General features: G+C 46.2%; 1 protein-coding gene across 2 annotated transcripts in view; it reads left to right on the top strand.

The window, feature by feature from the left end:
- Positions 1–496: 496 nt before the first annotated feature.
- The window catches only part of KCNIP2 (potassium voltage-gated channel interacting protein 2), a 140451-nt gene continuing 123864 nt past the window's right edge, over positions 497–17083 (top strand). Inside the window, exon 1 of one of the 2 annotated variants that reach the window (XM_061634403.1) lies at positions 497–1289. In XM_061634403.1, coding sequence (XP_061490387.1) covers positions 1217–1289 — 73 coding nt within the window. In that variant the 5' untranslated portion in view covers positions 497–1216. The remainder of the gene's footprint in view (positions 1290–17083) is intronic. The other variant, XM_061634402.1, reaches the window with a different exon arrangement.

The following is a 17083-nucleotide window of genomic DNA, read 5'->3' as shown; positions in this document are numbered from 1 at the left end:
CTCAGCACGATCTACGCTGACTGCCAGCAGCTCTGCCAGGAGTCTCTCCCAGTCGTACCTGGACATGCCCGGGATTGAACCCGAGGCCTTCTGCATGTAAGACAGATGCTCTACCACGAAGCTAAGGCCCTTCCTCGAAGCTGTTAGTGGCACAGCAGAGCTGCCAGACAAAACGAAGGGGGGGGTGGAGGGGTGGCAACCCCACGCCAAGAACTGGTTCCTAATAAGACCAAAGAGCCCCACCTGTTCCTCTGAAAGCCTTACGGCGCTTGCGGGAACATTGAGGTGGGCGTGCGCATGGGTGGCGCTATGGAGCGCCCGTTAGGCGCAAAGGGAGGCGCCTTTTGTACGGAGGCGTGCAGAGAGTATCAGTTGCGGCCAATACGCGCCTGCTTGGCGGTCCCCTTCGCCGGCCCGTGTGTGTGTGTCCTTGCGTGATTTGCTTGGCTCTGGCCGGAGCTCCACCCTTTGCCCGCGTCTGCGGTGCTTTCTGTAATCACGGATCTCCGCGCCAGGGCCGGTGGGCGGGCGCTTGCCCTTGAGGGGGTTGCCTCCTAGTGCGCCTCCGCCCTGCAAGTGTGGGAGGGCGCCGGTGAAGCGCCCCGCTCCCTAACGACGCCAGCGTGCGTGTTTGTGTACAGGCGCACGTGTCTCCCGGCTCAGGGAGAAACGTGTCTAAATGCAACCCCCTTCTCCTCCCGGATCCCTCCGTTTCCCATCGGGCGTGCACAAGAGAAAGCCTCAGCCTCCCCTCCCGGGAAAGATACTGTTGAGTTCCAGTGTAAAGCGCCACCCCTGGCGTGGGGCGGTGCAGAAGACGGGGGGGGGGCGGAGGCAGGCTCGCTCGCTCGCTCGCCCCAAGGGAAGAACTCTCCTTCTCCCCTACCTCGGTGTAGGGAACCGTGTAGAAGCCAGCCCGTGTGAGCGCGAGAGGAAACCGGCCGTGTTCAGAAGCTGGCGGAGAAGGCGCCCCGAGGAAGGGAGAGAACCGGCTTTCGCTCGCTCTGTTGCCGGGGAGCTGGACACCAGCTGCCCCTGCCTTGCGCCCCGCCAGGACGATCTGCAGGGGGCGCCGGGGGGGAGGGGAAGGGGGGAGGAGCCTGAACCCGTGCGCGCTGGGCGCATTCCCGCCAGAAAGGAGGAGATCTAGGCGAGAGAAGGCACACAGCCGGGTCCCGTCCCGTCCCAGCGCCTCGGGGCGTCTTGGCTCCGCAAGATGCGCGGCAAGGACAGGAAAGAGAGCCTCTCCGACTCCCGGGACCTCGATGGTTCCTACGACCAGCTAACGGGTGAGTCCCTCCCGGGCTGGCAACGCGGTCTGCTCGGGGGCACCCCATTGGCTTGGGGAAAGGTACAGCATCCCTTTAGCAGCAAACTGCGTGGAGCGGGGTGGAGGTCCGGTGTCCAAAATGTCCCCTTTGAATTTCACCCCTGGTCCACGGCGAGGTTCCCTCTTGTGCGCCCTCGTCGCTATCTTGGGAGCCTGGAGGTTCGATATGCTCTCCCTGCACAAACTTCCACTTGGACAAAGTGGGGGCTTCCACGACATCGACTTTGTCCCTTGAATGATACCGGGCCCCGTTGCTTACCTAGGGGGCACTTTAAACATGTTTGCTGGGAGCGTGTGTGTGGTATGTGTGATGTGTGTATCTGCATGCTGGAGAAAGAAATCTTCGCGTTGGGAGATGCAAATTGTTCCAGACACCAGAACGATTTGCTGCCTGGATTAGATATGATGCGCCCTTTGCAAGACTCCAAGGAAATCTTAACAAATTGAATCTCCTAACTCGTGTACAAGTCAAGGCGCCTGACTGCTGTGACCCACTCCAGATAGGCAGGTGGGCACCCGGAAGATAACATTAGAGGGGACTCATTCAACCCTCTCTGCCTCCTCCAGACACCAAGGAAAAGCATCAAGTTCCACCATAGATGTGCTTGGCCTATTCAGGAAAGACTTGGTGGAGAGCGGCCTTCATCCCACACCTGGAAAAGGGCCTATTACATAAGGAGCCTTCTTCACGAGGAACTAGCAAAAGCCCTTTAGAGGCTTGATGCTGTCCATGGTGCTGGCTTTTGTCAAAGACGCCTGGTCCTCCACTATAGCTGAGTAGACCAATTTTCTCTGTGCCTGTTGCCCCTAAATGTCACTTTAGCAATTCAGTGCCTGCAAAATGGGCTCTTCACCCGTGGAGATGTGATGAAAAGATATTTTGAGCTGAGTAGGAATTCAAAGCCCACACAACTTTCTTGTCTCTCCAGTGACTTTAACAAGTCCATATGGATTTGAAATCAAAATCAAGTTAAAAATACATTCAAGTCCCTCCCTGGCTGCAACCTTTGATTGCAGAACCTATTGGGGAGCCATAGGCACTGTGCTGTTAATGCCCTGCTGTCCAGGTAGCAGCTTTGATTTCACAGTACCCTGTTCAGCAGGCAGATCTCCTTGTGTCCTTTTTATACGAAGGAAAATGAGCCACAGTTGAGATCAGGAAATGATGTTTTTGTTTTGCTTTTTTAAAAAATGGATTTGCCCAATAAATAGGTTTTGTCTTAAAGTCAGTTGATGTATTTGCTCCAGGCTGGTCAGGATCAGATCCTGTCCCTCTTTCTATCCCAATCACTTCTACTGTCCCATCCCTTTTAGGTATAACTTCATATTTTCATTCTCATTTTAGGTCAGCTGTCTCTTTGACGCCTCCCATTCCTACCCCATACATCCTCTGACACCGGCTTCCTTGAGTCATTCATCCCTATCTTTGTAGTATTGTCCCAGACCAGGCTGCTGTGTGTGTTCTTGTTGGGCAAAGAGGCAGTTAATAGTGAGAAGACTAAAGAAGGGATGAAGGGAACACAGCAGAACACTTGCTGTGGAGCTGTTCAAACCATGGGGCTGAAGACCACATAGACCTACAGCCCCATAGCCAATTGTCACCTGCACTGAACGTGCACCAAAAAATAACCTCCCAGTAGACTTGCCAAGGAAGTGCAGCGAGCCGAGTCCTCTTCTCCTGATTGTGCTGTGCTGGCACTATCTCCTTGATTTGTAAGGTACCTCTACAGACGTCACGGGGGAGAGTGATTAATGGGGAGGGTGGATCTGTCTTCTTCACTAAACTTAGGTGAGAACTATTGTGCAGCTCCAGATTGTGACCTGGCACATCCTGGTTTCGCCATCTTTTCAAAGGTTTTTCTGGAATGTAGTTAAGCACAATGTTGGTTGAGTGTAGAGCATTGACTAGGCCAGATCAAAACAAGCTGAAGTCACTAAGAAGTTAACTCGTGTTGGTGAACATATCAAGGATGGCTGCATGAACTGGCACAGAGTGAGCAAGCACAAAAAATGTCAGTGTGTGTGATTTTACATGGTGCTCCCAGAAGCACTTTATTTTGGAAGTGCTCATCGGCCTTAGCTGTCCTGGATACAATGACTTTGGCCTCAAAAAGGTTAAGGTGTCCCCGCACTTATAGTGCGAGTCGTTTCCGACTCTTAGGGTGACGTCTTGCAACATTTACAAGGCAGACCGTATATATGGGGTGGGATTGCCAGTTCCGTCCCCTGCCTTTCTTTACCCCCCAGCATATGCCGGGTACTCATTTTACCGACCACGGATGAATGGAAGGCTGAGTGGACCTCGACCCCTTTTACCGGAGATTCAACTTCCTCCTTCCGTTGGAATCAAACTCTGGCCATGAGCAGAGCTTCGGCTGCGTTACCGCCGCTTACCACTCTGCTTACCACTCTGTACCTAAAAAGCATCATGGTGATCTGGCAAAACATTGCATTCACATTCATCACTATGCTTACAGTACCAGCAATATATTACTGGAATGCCAATAAAAATGCAATTCACGTTCAGCACTGCATCAGGCAAATTCGGAAACAATCTTGTTTTTTCCAAAGAATGTTTGAAAACATTGTTGAATCTAGAATCTGGTTAGAATCTGATCCCATCCTCCTGTCAAAGTTGGCCCACAGGGCATGAGGGAAGGTAAGGATCTGGTTTGCCACCCAGATTCAGTTTCCCACCCCTGAGTTATAGATTGTCCTGTTCCTTCTTACCCACTTACAGCTATTCTAAAAATGTAGTCTAAAAATGTTTGCAAGCAACTATGCACAGGCACTTTTGTAATTTCCGTGACAAGTCCAGATTGCACAGCAGATCTGGGGGGCAGCTTTCAGAATGCCACTACCACTATACTCTTTCTCTGAATATCTTGCAGTGGAGTGAGGAATATGGGAGGTAGACCCATTTGATGAGCATCTGCACAAGTGGACGTGCAAAAAGGACTTTTCACATTGTTACTTGAAAATCAAAACACTCTATGATATGATCTTGCAACCATTTCAGATGCCACAGGTTGCTGTTGTGTGTGAGGAAGAGGCTGAATTCTAGACCCCTCAATATAGCCCAAATGTGGCAATGGAGAAAGCTGCTTATAGTGATTTGCAGCATTTCAGAAAAAGGACATTCCCAGCCCTACCTGGAGATGCCAGAGATTGAACCTAGGACTTTCTGAGTTCAATGCTGGCTGGGACTGATGGGAGTCATAGTCCAAAACATCTGGGGGGTACCCAGTTGGCGAAGGCTGGCGTATGCTAGGGGCACTGGTGGCTCTATCATGCTTCCTTAAATTCTCATTAAAGCTATTGGCTGTCTTGGTCTTACAACTCCCCCGACAGGAACCAAAACATACAACTGACAAATAATTTGTGACTGGTTGTGGCAGTTCTGTTCTCTCTGTGCTGATTGTGATTTATTTTACAACTCACAGTTTATGTGCAAGTTGTGAAATGCACAGAAATGCTAGATGTTGATCAGTCATTAATCCCAAGTCCTGATGGTTCATCATTTAAAAATGTTTTCAGACCTGTATAAGATAAAGAAGCTGGTCCCCAGTTTTTGGTTGCACACACTCTCTGATCACCACTTTGCCTCTGCTGTACCTTGATTTCTCCTGAACATCCAACAAGCAGGCTTCTCCTTGCAAATCTTTTGTCACGTTGTTGACACTGAACAGCTGTTGTGCTCAACCCCAGAGACGGCTGCATTTTGGCAGTGGGTGAATGATCACTATAGAAACAGCCTACATAGTACTTTGGGACCCTGTCAAGGCATAGATCTACTTCACTCCATTACAATGACAGGTAAAGAACTGCAGTAACTCACATTGCCTCTTCCAAGCCACCTACTGGGAATACCAAGCATATTAATGTATATGATTGCAATGGAGCATCTGGCCTGATCTCCTTACAGCCCAGAGAGTGGTGGTGATTAAAATCCCTTTCAGCATGAAACGTAAGGCCAAGCATACAGCCTGGTCCTGTCAGAGTGAGGGAGGAGAAATGGCGGTGTGGTAATCGGCCTCAACTATTTGACTGCCTGGGGAGAAGATAACCGAGGTTATGATATTTTAACAAGTTTTGGCATTTCATTTGCAATGTGGCTACCAGGGAGCTCAAGCCCTGTAGCAGGCAATGGCATGAGCTAGGATCTGTCCAAATAGCACACTTTCAAGTCTCCCTGCTCTTTCTCTGGAAAACAGCTTAATGTCTGGCCTAAATATGAGAGACCTGATTGATGTGTGTTGTAAGGGATTAACATATTAAGTGTTACTGATTATATGGTAAGTTGCATGTGCATGAGGCAGGATAAGTGTATGTATGGAGGTGCCCCCCTTACATTCTCATGGGTTATCGCCACCAACACCCACTTGCATACACAGAGTTCTTTTCCTTTTGTTGATGTTCTCTGTTGTAGTTTTTGTGGTGGGATTTTGACACCCTGTCTCTGTCCTGCAGACCTTTGTCTCTGATAGCGTCAAATCTTGTTCATTTCATACTTGAGTCAGCCAATTTCACACCCCAAATCCATGGGCTTCTATATGCAGCTACCTTTCCCCCCATTTGCTTTGTGGTGGAGCCAACCTCAGAGCAAGTGGGTAGCAGGGGTGCCCTGGACCAGACTGAGCCCTGAGTGGCCCAATTCCCTGTTATCTCACCTGCCATGGTATTTCCAGGGCCAAGTATTTTGCCCTACAGGGATGCTGCACCTTGTGGATTAAACCTTGTGATGTTTGGATTCATCTGTATTGCATATTATCCCATCTCTGTGCACCTTGCCCATTTATGAGGCTGTCATGTCTCTTGCTCTCCTGGCTTGGAAACTCCCTTATTTTAGGGTGATTAATTGAATCTGACTTGCAGTGGTTTCACCTGGCTCTGCGTCTAAATGAGGTGGCGGGTTTTTGTGATGGGCAGGAGTATGTGTGTGACTGAGTGCCTGGGGGCTGCTGCTGTGCTACAAAGCAGATGGCTTTTGAGGGGGTTGTTTTCTCTTTCTGTTTTGAAGTGTTGAGCAGAGGCTGGTCCAAGGCACCTGGGCTTGTATCCAAGTAGACATGGACAGAGGGCGAACAGGGCATCTGTGCCAAAATCTGTGGTTTTGAAGATACTACAATAGGGTCTGCAAAGTCAGTGGGGAAACACTGGTGCCAACAGCAAAGTTGAAGATAGGTTGGAAGAGGTCATCCAGGACTATTTCCCCAAGTTGTGTCTGAATTTAATTTCATCTGAAAATATTGTTTTGTGCTGATTCTGGAAGGACACAACAAAGGGCAGAAGTTGTCTTTCTTAGCCTGTCCAGTGCATCCCTACTGACATAGGGATTGAGGTGAAGAGCTGTGTCGGTGTCTGAATCGTTAATTTTGCAAAACATTGCACAATTTGAATCTGTCAACTTTGATCAGCAACTCAGGAGAAATTCTGAATTAGCAGAATCAGCCATTTCCTCATCCCCATCATCTGTGCAAGAAGATGAGATTTCCATGCTGCTTTGTGTTTTAGGGCTGTTATGGAAGTGCTAGTATGCTCTGTCAGTGCGCAGGTTACAGTAGCCTTCCCCAACTGAGTGCCAACCAGATGTTTTGGGCCACAGGTCCTATTATCTCCAGCCAGCATGCCCGTGTTGGCTGGCAATTATAGGAGTTGTAGTCCAAAACATCTGGAGGATACCTAGCTGGGAAAGGCTGGTGTATGCTATGAACAGTGGTGGAGTTTTGAGTCTGATCATATTACAAAGGCAACAAGATATCTCAATGGCCAAATGGACATTTGGACATGATACACAGTGACACCTTGGTACCACTGGGGCTTCCCTTGTGCAAGAGCCAGGAAACCCAGAAAACTACAGCTCAGGATAGATGAGCTTTAACATAGGCAACAGAAACATTAGTCTTGGGGTAGTAGAAACCAGTGAGTCCAGTTTGAGGTGGTCTGGCAGAGCTGAGCATTGCAGTCCAGCTTCCAAGTATTCATCCATCCAAATGAGGATTTTTCTTAGTGCCTGGTTCATACTTGAGTACTTATAGACTCCATAGTACTCCAGGTCCTAGTTGGCCTTGTGGCCCTCCAAGGCCGTGTGAGCCAACTTGTCTGTACTCACCAGTGAACTCAAATATTTTTATGAATAAATAAGAAGATGCTTTTTTCACAACAGTTGACTTTTGCTCATTTTAATGTTTTTTTATTCTATGGCTGTTATTTATAATATGTTGTAAACTGCTTTGATGTTTTTTAATGAAATAGTGGTATACAAATAAGTTTATAAATACTGTAAATATAAATAAAATTCTCCTGAAGTTGGGAATCTTCAAGGTATCTAAGGAGAATTTGGAAATGATAGTCACTGCCATTTTAGAGTCAAATCTCCAATCTTCTCCTTAGTATTCTCATCCCAAACCCACACAATACTTTGTGTCCAATTTTAGTCAAGCGAGGATAAAGTTTGCAAAGGAAAGGAGAGAGCAGCTGAGTTGGGTAAGGGGAACAAGAAGCATCACAGCAAACCAAAATATGAAAAGAAAGAACGTAAGAAGTGCCCTGTTGGCTCAGGTCAAAGGTCCATCCAGTCTATTTCATGGAGGGTAATGGTATCAAAGGCTACTGGCCACAATGGTTATGCGCTGCCTCCACAGTCAGAGGCAGGGTTTTTATTTATTTATTTATTTTTTGATTTATATCCTGCCCTTCCTCCCAGCAGGAGCCCAGGGCAGCAAACAAAAGCACTAAAAACACTTTAAAACATCATAAAAGCAGATTTTAAAATACATTAAAACAAAACATCTTTAAAAACATCTTTTAAAAGCTTTCATGACACCTTTTTTAAAAAAGGTTAAAAACATATTAAAAAGCAATTCCAACACAGACGCAGACTGGAATAAGGTCACAATTTAAAAGGTTTGTTGAAAGAGATGCCAAAAGGATAACAGAGATGGTGCCTGCCGAATATTTAAGGGGAGGGAATTCCACAGGGTAGTTGCCGCCACACTAAAGGTCCATTTCCTATGTTGTGCGGAACAGACTTCCTGATAAGATGATATCTGCAAGAGGCCTTCACCTGTGCAGTGATTAGCGATGCCAGGTCTCCGGCAAACAGCTGGAGACTCTGGCCCCGCCCCTGCTTTTCTCACCTCCGGCCAGAATTGCCCCCATGTTGTTTAATCTCCGGCTATTGTGGACTCCCAGGAGCGAGGAGCCAGTCATGCAGACGCCAATTTTCCCCTTGCTTCTTCTATCTGCTTTGCCTCCTCTCTCTCTCTCTCTCTCTCCTTTGCATGCAGACGTGCACACCTCAGGGGAAGGACTCCATTTGCCTTCCCAAGCACCACCTCTCATTCTCATTGGCTGCCCCTGAGACCCAATGAGAGCCGAACCCAGGCTTCTTCCGTGGCGTGGAGCAAATTGGAGCAAGTAGGAGGTGAGTTGGCTGGCTGGCAAATGCCCCGGCTTTGAGGGTTTTAGGGAGTTCTAGCTGCTCTAGAGCTGATGAGCAGCTGTGGCCGGGGAGCAGTGGCATTCCAAGTGCAGGCAATAAGAGGATGACACATCGGGCGCTGCCTCTTTTCCAGCTCCAGCTCACCCAGGATAGCGTCCCACCTTCCCCCCCTGCATTTAGAGGCATCCTCTCTCCCTGTCCTTGACTTCCCTCCGCTTGGGTGGGAGAAAGCCCACTGAATTTTGTGAGGATTGCTTTGGAGTAACTAGGCTTGGGATGGGCTTTAGAGTCTTTTCCTCTAAAATGAATTGGGTCAACCAGAAGAAAGACTTCATCTTATTTTTCTGTTCTAAACATCTTAGGGCAGAGACCCGTCTTTTTTGCTTGCTATAAACTGCATTAATTATTATTTATAATAATCTGCAATTGCTAGGGGCATTATCAGGGGAGGTTGAGCCCTGGGTCTTTTCTGCTAGACCCAGATCTGCTACTCCCCACTTTTTAAAAACACATGTTTATTTTTATTTTGCTCATAGGGCAGCAAACTACAGTGCCAGTGAGATCCCAGGCTGCATATACACCGTACATTTAAAGTGTGCGGCTTCCCACAAAGAATTGTGGAAATGTAGTTTACCCCTCACAGCTAAAATTTCAAGCACCCTTAACAAACAACAGTTCCCAGGATTCTTTGGGGAAGGAGAAACATGCTTTAAATATATTGTGTGTACACACACTATTTTAATTTGCCCAGAAGCACTGTATACATTTATGCAGATTGTTGCCCAGAGTTTTTCAAGAACTTAGCAACAAGGGTGTAGTTGTCCAGGGTCTCGGGGAGTCTTAGATGCCTTACTTTTTTGGGAGCAGGGTCTCAGCAGAATCCTTGTGTTTCCAGCATTTTATGAGCCAATCAACATGACAGGGGAGTGTGTTAGCCACTTAGAAGAGTCTTCTAACATGCATCCTTGTCCTTTCCTGCTGATTGGAGCCAATCAGAGTAAAAGGAGGTAAGTCACTGAGCAGACTCTTCTCAGTAGCTAATACACTCCCCTTTCATGCCTATAGGCTCCTAGGGACCTCTGTTGTGGAAGAATGCATTAGCAAGGATCTCATTCTCAACCCAGCAGCAGAAGAGGGAAAGGTGGGAGGGGTGTGGCTGTGACTTTCATGAAGGGACCCTGCACTCCTGAATTTGCCACTGCATTGCTGCTAGCAACACCCTTGGCCATTATACAGCAGACGCAAGTAACAGTCTCCCAGCCCTGTTGGCTAAAGGGTGGGGTATAAATGCCTTAAATAAATAAACACAAAAAGCAGCTACTCAGAGGAAAATTCAGCAGAGGATTAAGGGTTGTTTTCACCACTGCCATCCAATATAATCATCCCCCACTTCTTACTACAAACCAATACATGTCTACTCAGAAGTAAGCTCCATTGGGTTCAATGGTACTTACTCCCAGGTAAGTGTGTATTGGATTGTAGCTTAGTTACAAGCTTTGAACTAACTTCAGCTATTTAATTGTTTACACATGATCAGGTGTGTAGGTGTATAAATTCCTTTAAAATGTTGTGGGTTTGGCTCTGGTAAGTTTACCACTGGCAACCTTATGTTCTTTTATTTCAATTTTTTTTAAAAAGGGGGGGGGCTTTGCTTGTTTTTTTTTTTAGGCCTTCTGGATGGCTCTGAATTGCAACTCCCCAGGACCAGAGGCATAACTGGAAGTCCTATGGTTCCCTATGCCTGGTGTATTCCTTCCATGTGTTAATTTTTATTTTTTTGTTTTGGTATTGGGGCCCTACTTGTTAGCTTCTAGAGGAAACTAAAGCAGCTCACAGCAAGAAATAATGCACATCCAACTCACATTTAAAGTGCATGACTTCCCCCAAAGAATCCTTGGAAGTGTAGTTTCCCCCTCGCAGTTAGAGTTCCCGCCACCCATGACAAACTACAGCATCCATCTGTGCTCCCATCTAACATCTCTGCAACACTAAGCTCCTTTCTTCCTATAATGGCCTGGCCTGAGGGCACGTAAACCCTTCTTGCCAGAAGCAAGTAAGCTAGATTAAATGTTCCCTAAAAGTGTTGAACTATGACTTGGCAGACCAGGGTTTGAATCCTCAGACAGCCATGAAGCTGACTGGGTGACCTTGGACCAGTCACTGCCTCTCAGCCTCAGAGGAAGGCAATAGTAAACCACCTCTGAATACCGCTTACCATGAAAACCCTATTCGGGACCGACGAAGGCAGTCCATTTCCATTTTGCATCCATGCTCCCTAAGCTTGTGAGAAGGAATGACCTTGTCACTTCAGCTGGACTTGGGAACACCCTCTTTTAGGTAAGATTTCTATTTTAATTTCCAATCAGAGAATTTTTTTTTTAATTGTATGCTCCAAGCAACTGTGGTTGATACTTAATGTATCATGCTTAATGACATAATTAGGGCCCACCCATGACATCACTAGGGCCCACCCCATGATGTCACTAGAGCCCGCCCCATGACATCACCAGGGCCCGCCCCGTGATGTCACTAGGGCCCACCCCGTGACATTACTAGGGCCCGCCCCCGTTTTCTCAGGTTTTTGGATGGTTCCGACCTGGCAACCCTAGCAGTGATCGACTGGGTATATAAGGAATAAGAAAGTCTTATGCTTCTGTATGCTTCTGAAATATGCTTCTGAATGCCAACTGCTGGAAACCGCAGAAGGGGAAGAGTGCTTTTGTGCTCAGGTCCTGCTTGTGGGTTTTCCATGGGCATCTGATTGGCCACAGTGAGAACAGTTTGCTGGACTAGATGGGCCACTGGCCTGATCCAGCAGGCTCTTCTTATGTTCTTATGTCCAGTATCCCGTTCTCACAGTGGCCAGCCAGATGTCTTTGGAAAGCCCACAATCAGGACCTGAGCGCAACAGTACTCTCCCCACTTGTGATTCTCAGGAACTGGTATTTGGAGGCTTACCGCCTCTGACAGTAGAAAAAGAGCACAGCGATTGTGGCTACTAGTCACTGATAGAGTTATCTTCCATTAATTTTTCCAATCCTTTTCTTAAAGCCATCCAAGTTGGTGGCCATCACTGCATCTTGTGGGAGCACACTCCATAGTTTAAGTGTGTTTGAAGAAGTATTTTCTTCTGTCTGTCTTGAATCTTCCAACATTCAATTTCTAAGCTTCAATTTCAGTCTTGGGGTACAGTAGCTTTTTTTTGTCACCAGCTTGTGTGTTCATAGTATTTCTTTGATAATGAAGCATTTGTACCCCAGCTAAGTGATGATAAGCTAGCCTGTGGCCTATACTCTTGTTCATGAAAATCAACATCCCTCTCCCTGGAAATCTCTGTCTCTCTCTGCCTTGGAATCAGTGCTCTCTTTGGCCTAATTCTGAGGTTAGTCCTGCTGTCAAATTAGATGAGTGCCCTTCTGCCAGGGCCAAATACACATCTTGGTCTCCTATTGGTTGTGCATTAGACACTCATCCTCGCCTTTCATATGCTAGTAAATCATCTCACCTAACTGGATTGGCAGGGAAGCTAAAATAAGAAGAGAGCCTGGATTAATCTAGCCATTTATATTCTATTTTATATTTGTGTTTTTTGTAAGCCGCCTTGAGGGCCTTTGCCCAAAAGGCGGGGTATAAATAGACTACTACTACTACTACTACTAATAATAATAATAATTTGAGTTAATTACTGAGCTTTTTTGGGGTGGATGAGCAGGGAGGTATAAAAAGAGTTAAGAGTGTAGTAAAGGACATCCAAAGTGCATAGCAAGAAGTACAAGGAACGGTTCCAAAGGAAAGAAGGTACAGATGCGCTGTAGGGATTATTGTGCCAACACTGCACTCTCCTGCAGGTGGAGTGCAGCCGCTACTCAGAACCTGGGATTCCTCATATTTGCCATATGGATGGATTAGGTGATGGGAGCTTGGCAGTTATGTATGACCACTGTCTATTTTATGGGTCTTGGAAATGAGCACAGCCTCACCCCCAAACTCTCTATGATTGCAGAAACATCTTAAGTGGAGTTGTCACCTGCTGTGTTTCAAAAGTTCAGAATTCATGCAGCAACAACAACAAAGGTTGGAAGGGGAAAGGCATTTAAAAATGAGTCTTAGCCAGCCAGCACTCAAACAAATGATGGAGGACAGGAATGGTTTGGGTTGCAGGATTGGGGAAAATATCATTCCCTGACCTACTAAGAGATGCAGCTACCTCAGCTGGGATCCAGGTGACCCTTTCCTGTATACGTGTTCCCTAAAAGATACTAATAGCCCTGCAGAGTTATTTCTTAAGAGCTGAAAATGAGATTAATAAAATGAAGATTACCCATTGGGGAAGGTTGAGACAGAGGAAAGGCAAGGCAAGATTAGCCTGGCTCTTCCAATAGAGTGGATTTTCTTTTCCCACCCTCTCTCCTGCTTTGCTTTTTATCGGCAGTGATTTCATTAAGCAAAGTGCTTTTACTTTGGTTTAAGGAGGATTGCTGCACTGAAGAGCTGGTGATTAATCAACTAGGTCTGGTAGCTTTCTCGCTTCTGAGGGATTGTAGGAACAATCTGCACAAAAGGGGGTCTGGGCACAAATATGAAACAAACTTCATGTTCTCCTGCTCTAGCATGTGTTGGTTTGAATGGAAATTTGGGACCTCATTATCAGCACGGATCAATTAACTGTAGGCAGCAACACCTCTAGGAGGATCCATGTGCAGAATAGTGTCCAGCACAACAGCCATATAAAATTAGGATCTAAGTTATGCAATCATCTTCTCCTGAGTTTTACTAGGCACTCGCAATTTGTACTCTTTCACACTTGTCTGCATCTGGGAGATAATTCCATTTTAATTGTACAAGCTAGAAAGGGCCAACAAAGCCAGAGTGGTCCAGTGGGCAAAATCCAAATAAGGCATGAGTGACTGCGTGACTTCAGGGACAGTGCTTTCTCTGTCTTAGTTACTTATCTCTTAAATGGGAGTAATAATGACTTACCCTACCTGTAGGATTCTTATGGAGTTAATGAACTAAAGACTGTGAACATTTCATAAACAAAATGTGCTAAGTGAAGCACGTGCCTTCCATTCATTTTCAGTCCATATGTAGGGCTTGAATAGTGTCTAAGCTAGGAAGAAAATAATTACTTACCAGTATAAAGTTGAAACAATACAGAATGGGTATATTTCTCATTTGAAGCAAAAATAAAATCTGCCCAAGAACCAGGATTTAGGATCTTGGTGAAAAGAGATGTGAACAATATTGTGCAGCTCGAGAAAAGTTGACCCAGGGTGAGAAGGTCTTGTACTAATTCCATGCCTTCTGAAAGCAGGCAATTTATCTTGCCCTCTTTTTGTTGTGACACCATGTCTGGGCAAGGGCTTTCTTGCCCTTCAGCATGGTTTTGGCTCTCTGGAGAAGAAAACATATCTTTGTTTACATCTCTTCTCTACCTTACTGGTTGCACTCATGCGCTTTGGACTGTGAATCCCAATTTCCTCTTTGTAGGTTTGGTGTTTGGTGACAAGATGCCTTTGTTCTGTACAATGTCTCTTACCTGTTAGCAGTTAGCAACCTGATAATGTATTCATTCAATACAAGGTTGGGTTGGATCTCCCTTTTAAAAAGCCAAATGAGAAATTTACAATAAGGAAAGTAAGTTGCTCCATGTAATGCATTTGGTGTACTCAATGAATAGCACTGTATTTCCACTGTGAGCTCATTCTCTGAGTGTGGATCCTTATGCACCCAACATGGCACCATTCACACACCAAAGGAAGGTGTCAGCAGACATGGGAGGAAACCCAATGTTTGCAGAAGTGCAAAAAAGTTTTAGGAAAAAAACCCTAAAGGGAGGGGGGATCCCCAAAACAGCCCAATGAGGACTGATGGAGGGGGAAGAATGAATGGAGGGGGAGGAATGGAGTATTCTGGAACAAGGTATGGTTGGCTGCCTGGATCCTTAACAAGAGCATTCCACACACTGCAACATTTTGTTGCAAGTCCCATTAGCACATTGTAGTGACACAGTTTCATTCCTTGCTTTCTGTCCCACCCAGTCCAGATGATTGATTCTCAAAGTTTGCAACAGCCCCCTACAGAGGTGTAGGTAGGTGCTAGGAGAAGGCTTCAGATGCTTCCTATTCTTTACTCCTCTCAGACCCCCTACTTTTCTTTGGTGTATATCTTGACTGGACCAAGAAGAAAGACTTATCTCTCCTCCTGCATCATCTTAGGCATTGTACCATCTTTGAGTGCATCTTCACTCTGCCCTGGTTTTGACTGATGGAGTTGTGGGGTGGGGTGGTGGGTGATGGGGGTAGGTTTGTGGCACCAACAGCATAGTTCCCTACTTTTTGCTAGTCCTACACTGATCCATGCTAAGGGGTTTACATGGCCTTGCTCTTTCCCATTCTTTTCCTTTGATCTGCCTGGCTCTGTGCCTGGGACAGGAGTGAGCTTTGCTGGCTAATTTGTCTTCATTTTGTTAGTTATAGTTGCAGAGGCCTGAACCGTTTGTCTCTTTGTTCAGGGGAGGCTGGCTGTAATGAAGTTTGATGAACCCTGGCTTAGATACCCCTGTAAAAAAGTAACCATGGGCTAGTTAGACACCTTCTTATTGGTGTCTCTTCCTGACCCCCTTCTGCAATCCTTAATGCTTCCTCACTTTCCCACCCCCAGTTCTTTCTCAGGGCTTGTTGACACTGCAGCTGTACATTGCTGAGTTTGTAAGGGCTTACTTCATTATTACATGACACGGGCCCCATCTGCACTATACATTTAAATTGGTATCATACCACTTTAACAGTCATGACTTCCCTCAAAGAATCTTGGGAAATGTAGTTTATTAAGGGTGCTGAGAGCTGTAGGAGACCCTTATATCCCTCACAGAGCTACAGTTTTCAAAGTGGCTTAACAATCAATCCCTCTTTCATCTTGGAAATTATAGCTTTTTGAGGGACTTAGGCAGGCCTGGTACCAGTGGACAGCCAGGTTGGGCAACGGCTGAGGGCCCCTGCTGCTGGGTCTGGGCTGGTGTAGCTCCTGCTCTGTGATCCACACTAGCATCCGGTTGTGGAGTGTGTGCCCTGCAACCTGATGCAGGTGCAGATTGTGGAGTGGGAGCCACCCTTCCAGGCAATTACACCACCACCCCTGCTGCTGGCATGCAGGCTGGCCGTGCCACTTCCCACGTCACCACATCAGCACATATGCTTGCCATCACTCAAGATGGCGGCAGAGGCATCAATATGCCCCTGCCACCATCTTAGGTGATGGTAGGCATGCACACATAGCGCACTAACATAGATAGGCCTATTTAAGCCCCTGGTGGTAGCAGTAATGCTGCTGCTGTGGCACCACCTTTGAGGACCCACTGCTGTCTGAGGATGGCCCTGGGATTAGGGGTCTCCTAATAACTCTCAGCCACACCTTTAACAAACTATAGTTCCCAAGATTCTTTGGGGAAAGCCATGACTATTTAAAGTGGTATAATGCTGCTTAATATGTATAGTGCAGATGTGGCCACAGTCTGCTCTTGTAACTGCTGCAAATTCTGTGTGAATCTTATGTTTACAAACAGTGAGCTATCCTGTGCTCTAGGCTTGTTGAAGTTTTGTTCCCCTATCTACTGGCAGGTATTCTGCTTGCCAGGCAGTCATGTAGTTCATCCTTTATTATCTTTTTTAAAAGTTGCATGGGGAATTGTGGTGTTGTGCAAAATGCATGAAGAAAAATGGGCAGCGACAGAAATCCAGCCAAAGAAAGTTTTGTAAGCCAGGTGGTAAGTGGGCTTGTCAGGTTCACAGCCACAAAAAAATGGACAAACAGCCCATGGACAGGTGGATCCAAGGCCAGGCAACAAAAGAATCACCTGGGATATACACCCAACTGTACTATCAGAAAATTATACAAATCATAATGACAAATAATATGAACAACACCATTCTGCACAATCTTTGGCATTTATTCTGTCATGTTCTGGCATTTTTAACAAATGTTTGATTTTATTCTATTTATTTTGTGTCTTGTAAGCCACTTTGAGAGGGTTTTTTATCCTGAAAAGCAGCCCAACATTCCTTAAATAAATAAATCCATTACAAGCGACATTGAATTTAGATTCACAATATAAGCACAATTGCAATCAAACTCATGCCAGTCATCTTATTGCTTTGGGAATATTTGGGCTGAAAGACAGACTGCTAATTCAATTAACACTACTGCTGCTGTTGCTACTACTAGTACTACTACAACTAACCTTTTTATAGCCATATGTTAAGGACTCAGCATCTTCTTTTAAGTATTTGAATCCATTATGCTTACATGGA

Source organism: Rhineura floridana, chromosome 7, assembly GCF_030035675.1.
Source record: "Rhineura floridana isolate rRhiFlo1 chromosome 7, rRhiFlo1.hap2, whole genome shotgun sequence".
NCBI classification, from domain to species: domain Eukaryota; kingdom Metazoa; phylum Chordata; class Lepidosauria; order Squamata; family Rhineuridae; genus Rhineura; species Rhineura floridana.
The sequence above is the reverse complement of the archived record's forward strand: the minus strand, read 5'-3'. Positions and strand labels throughout refer to the sequence as shown.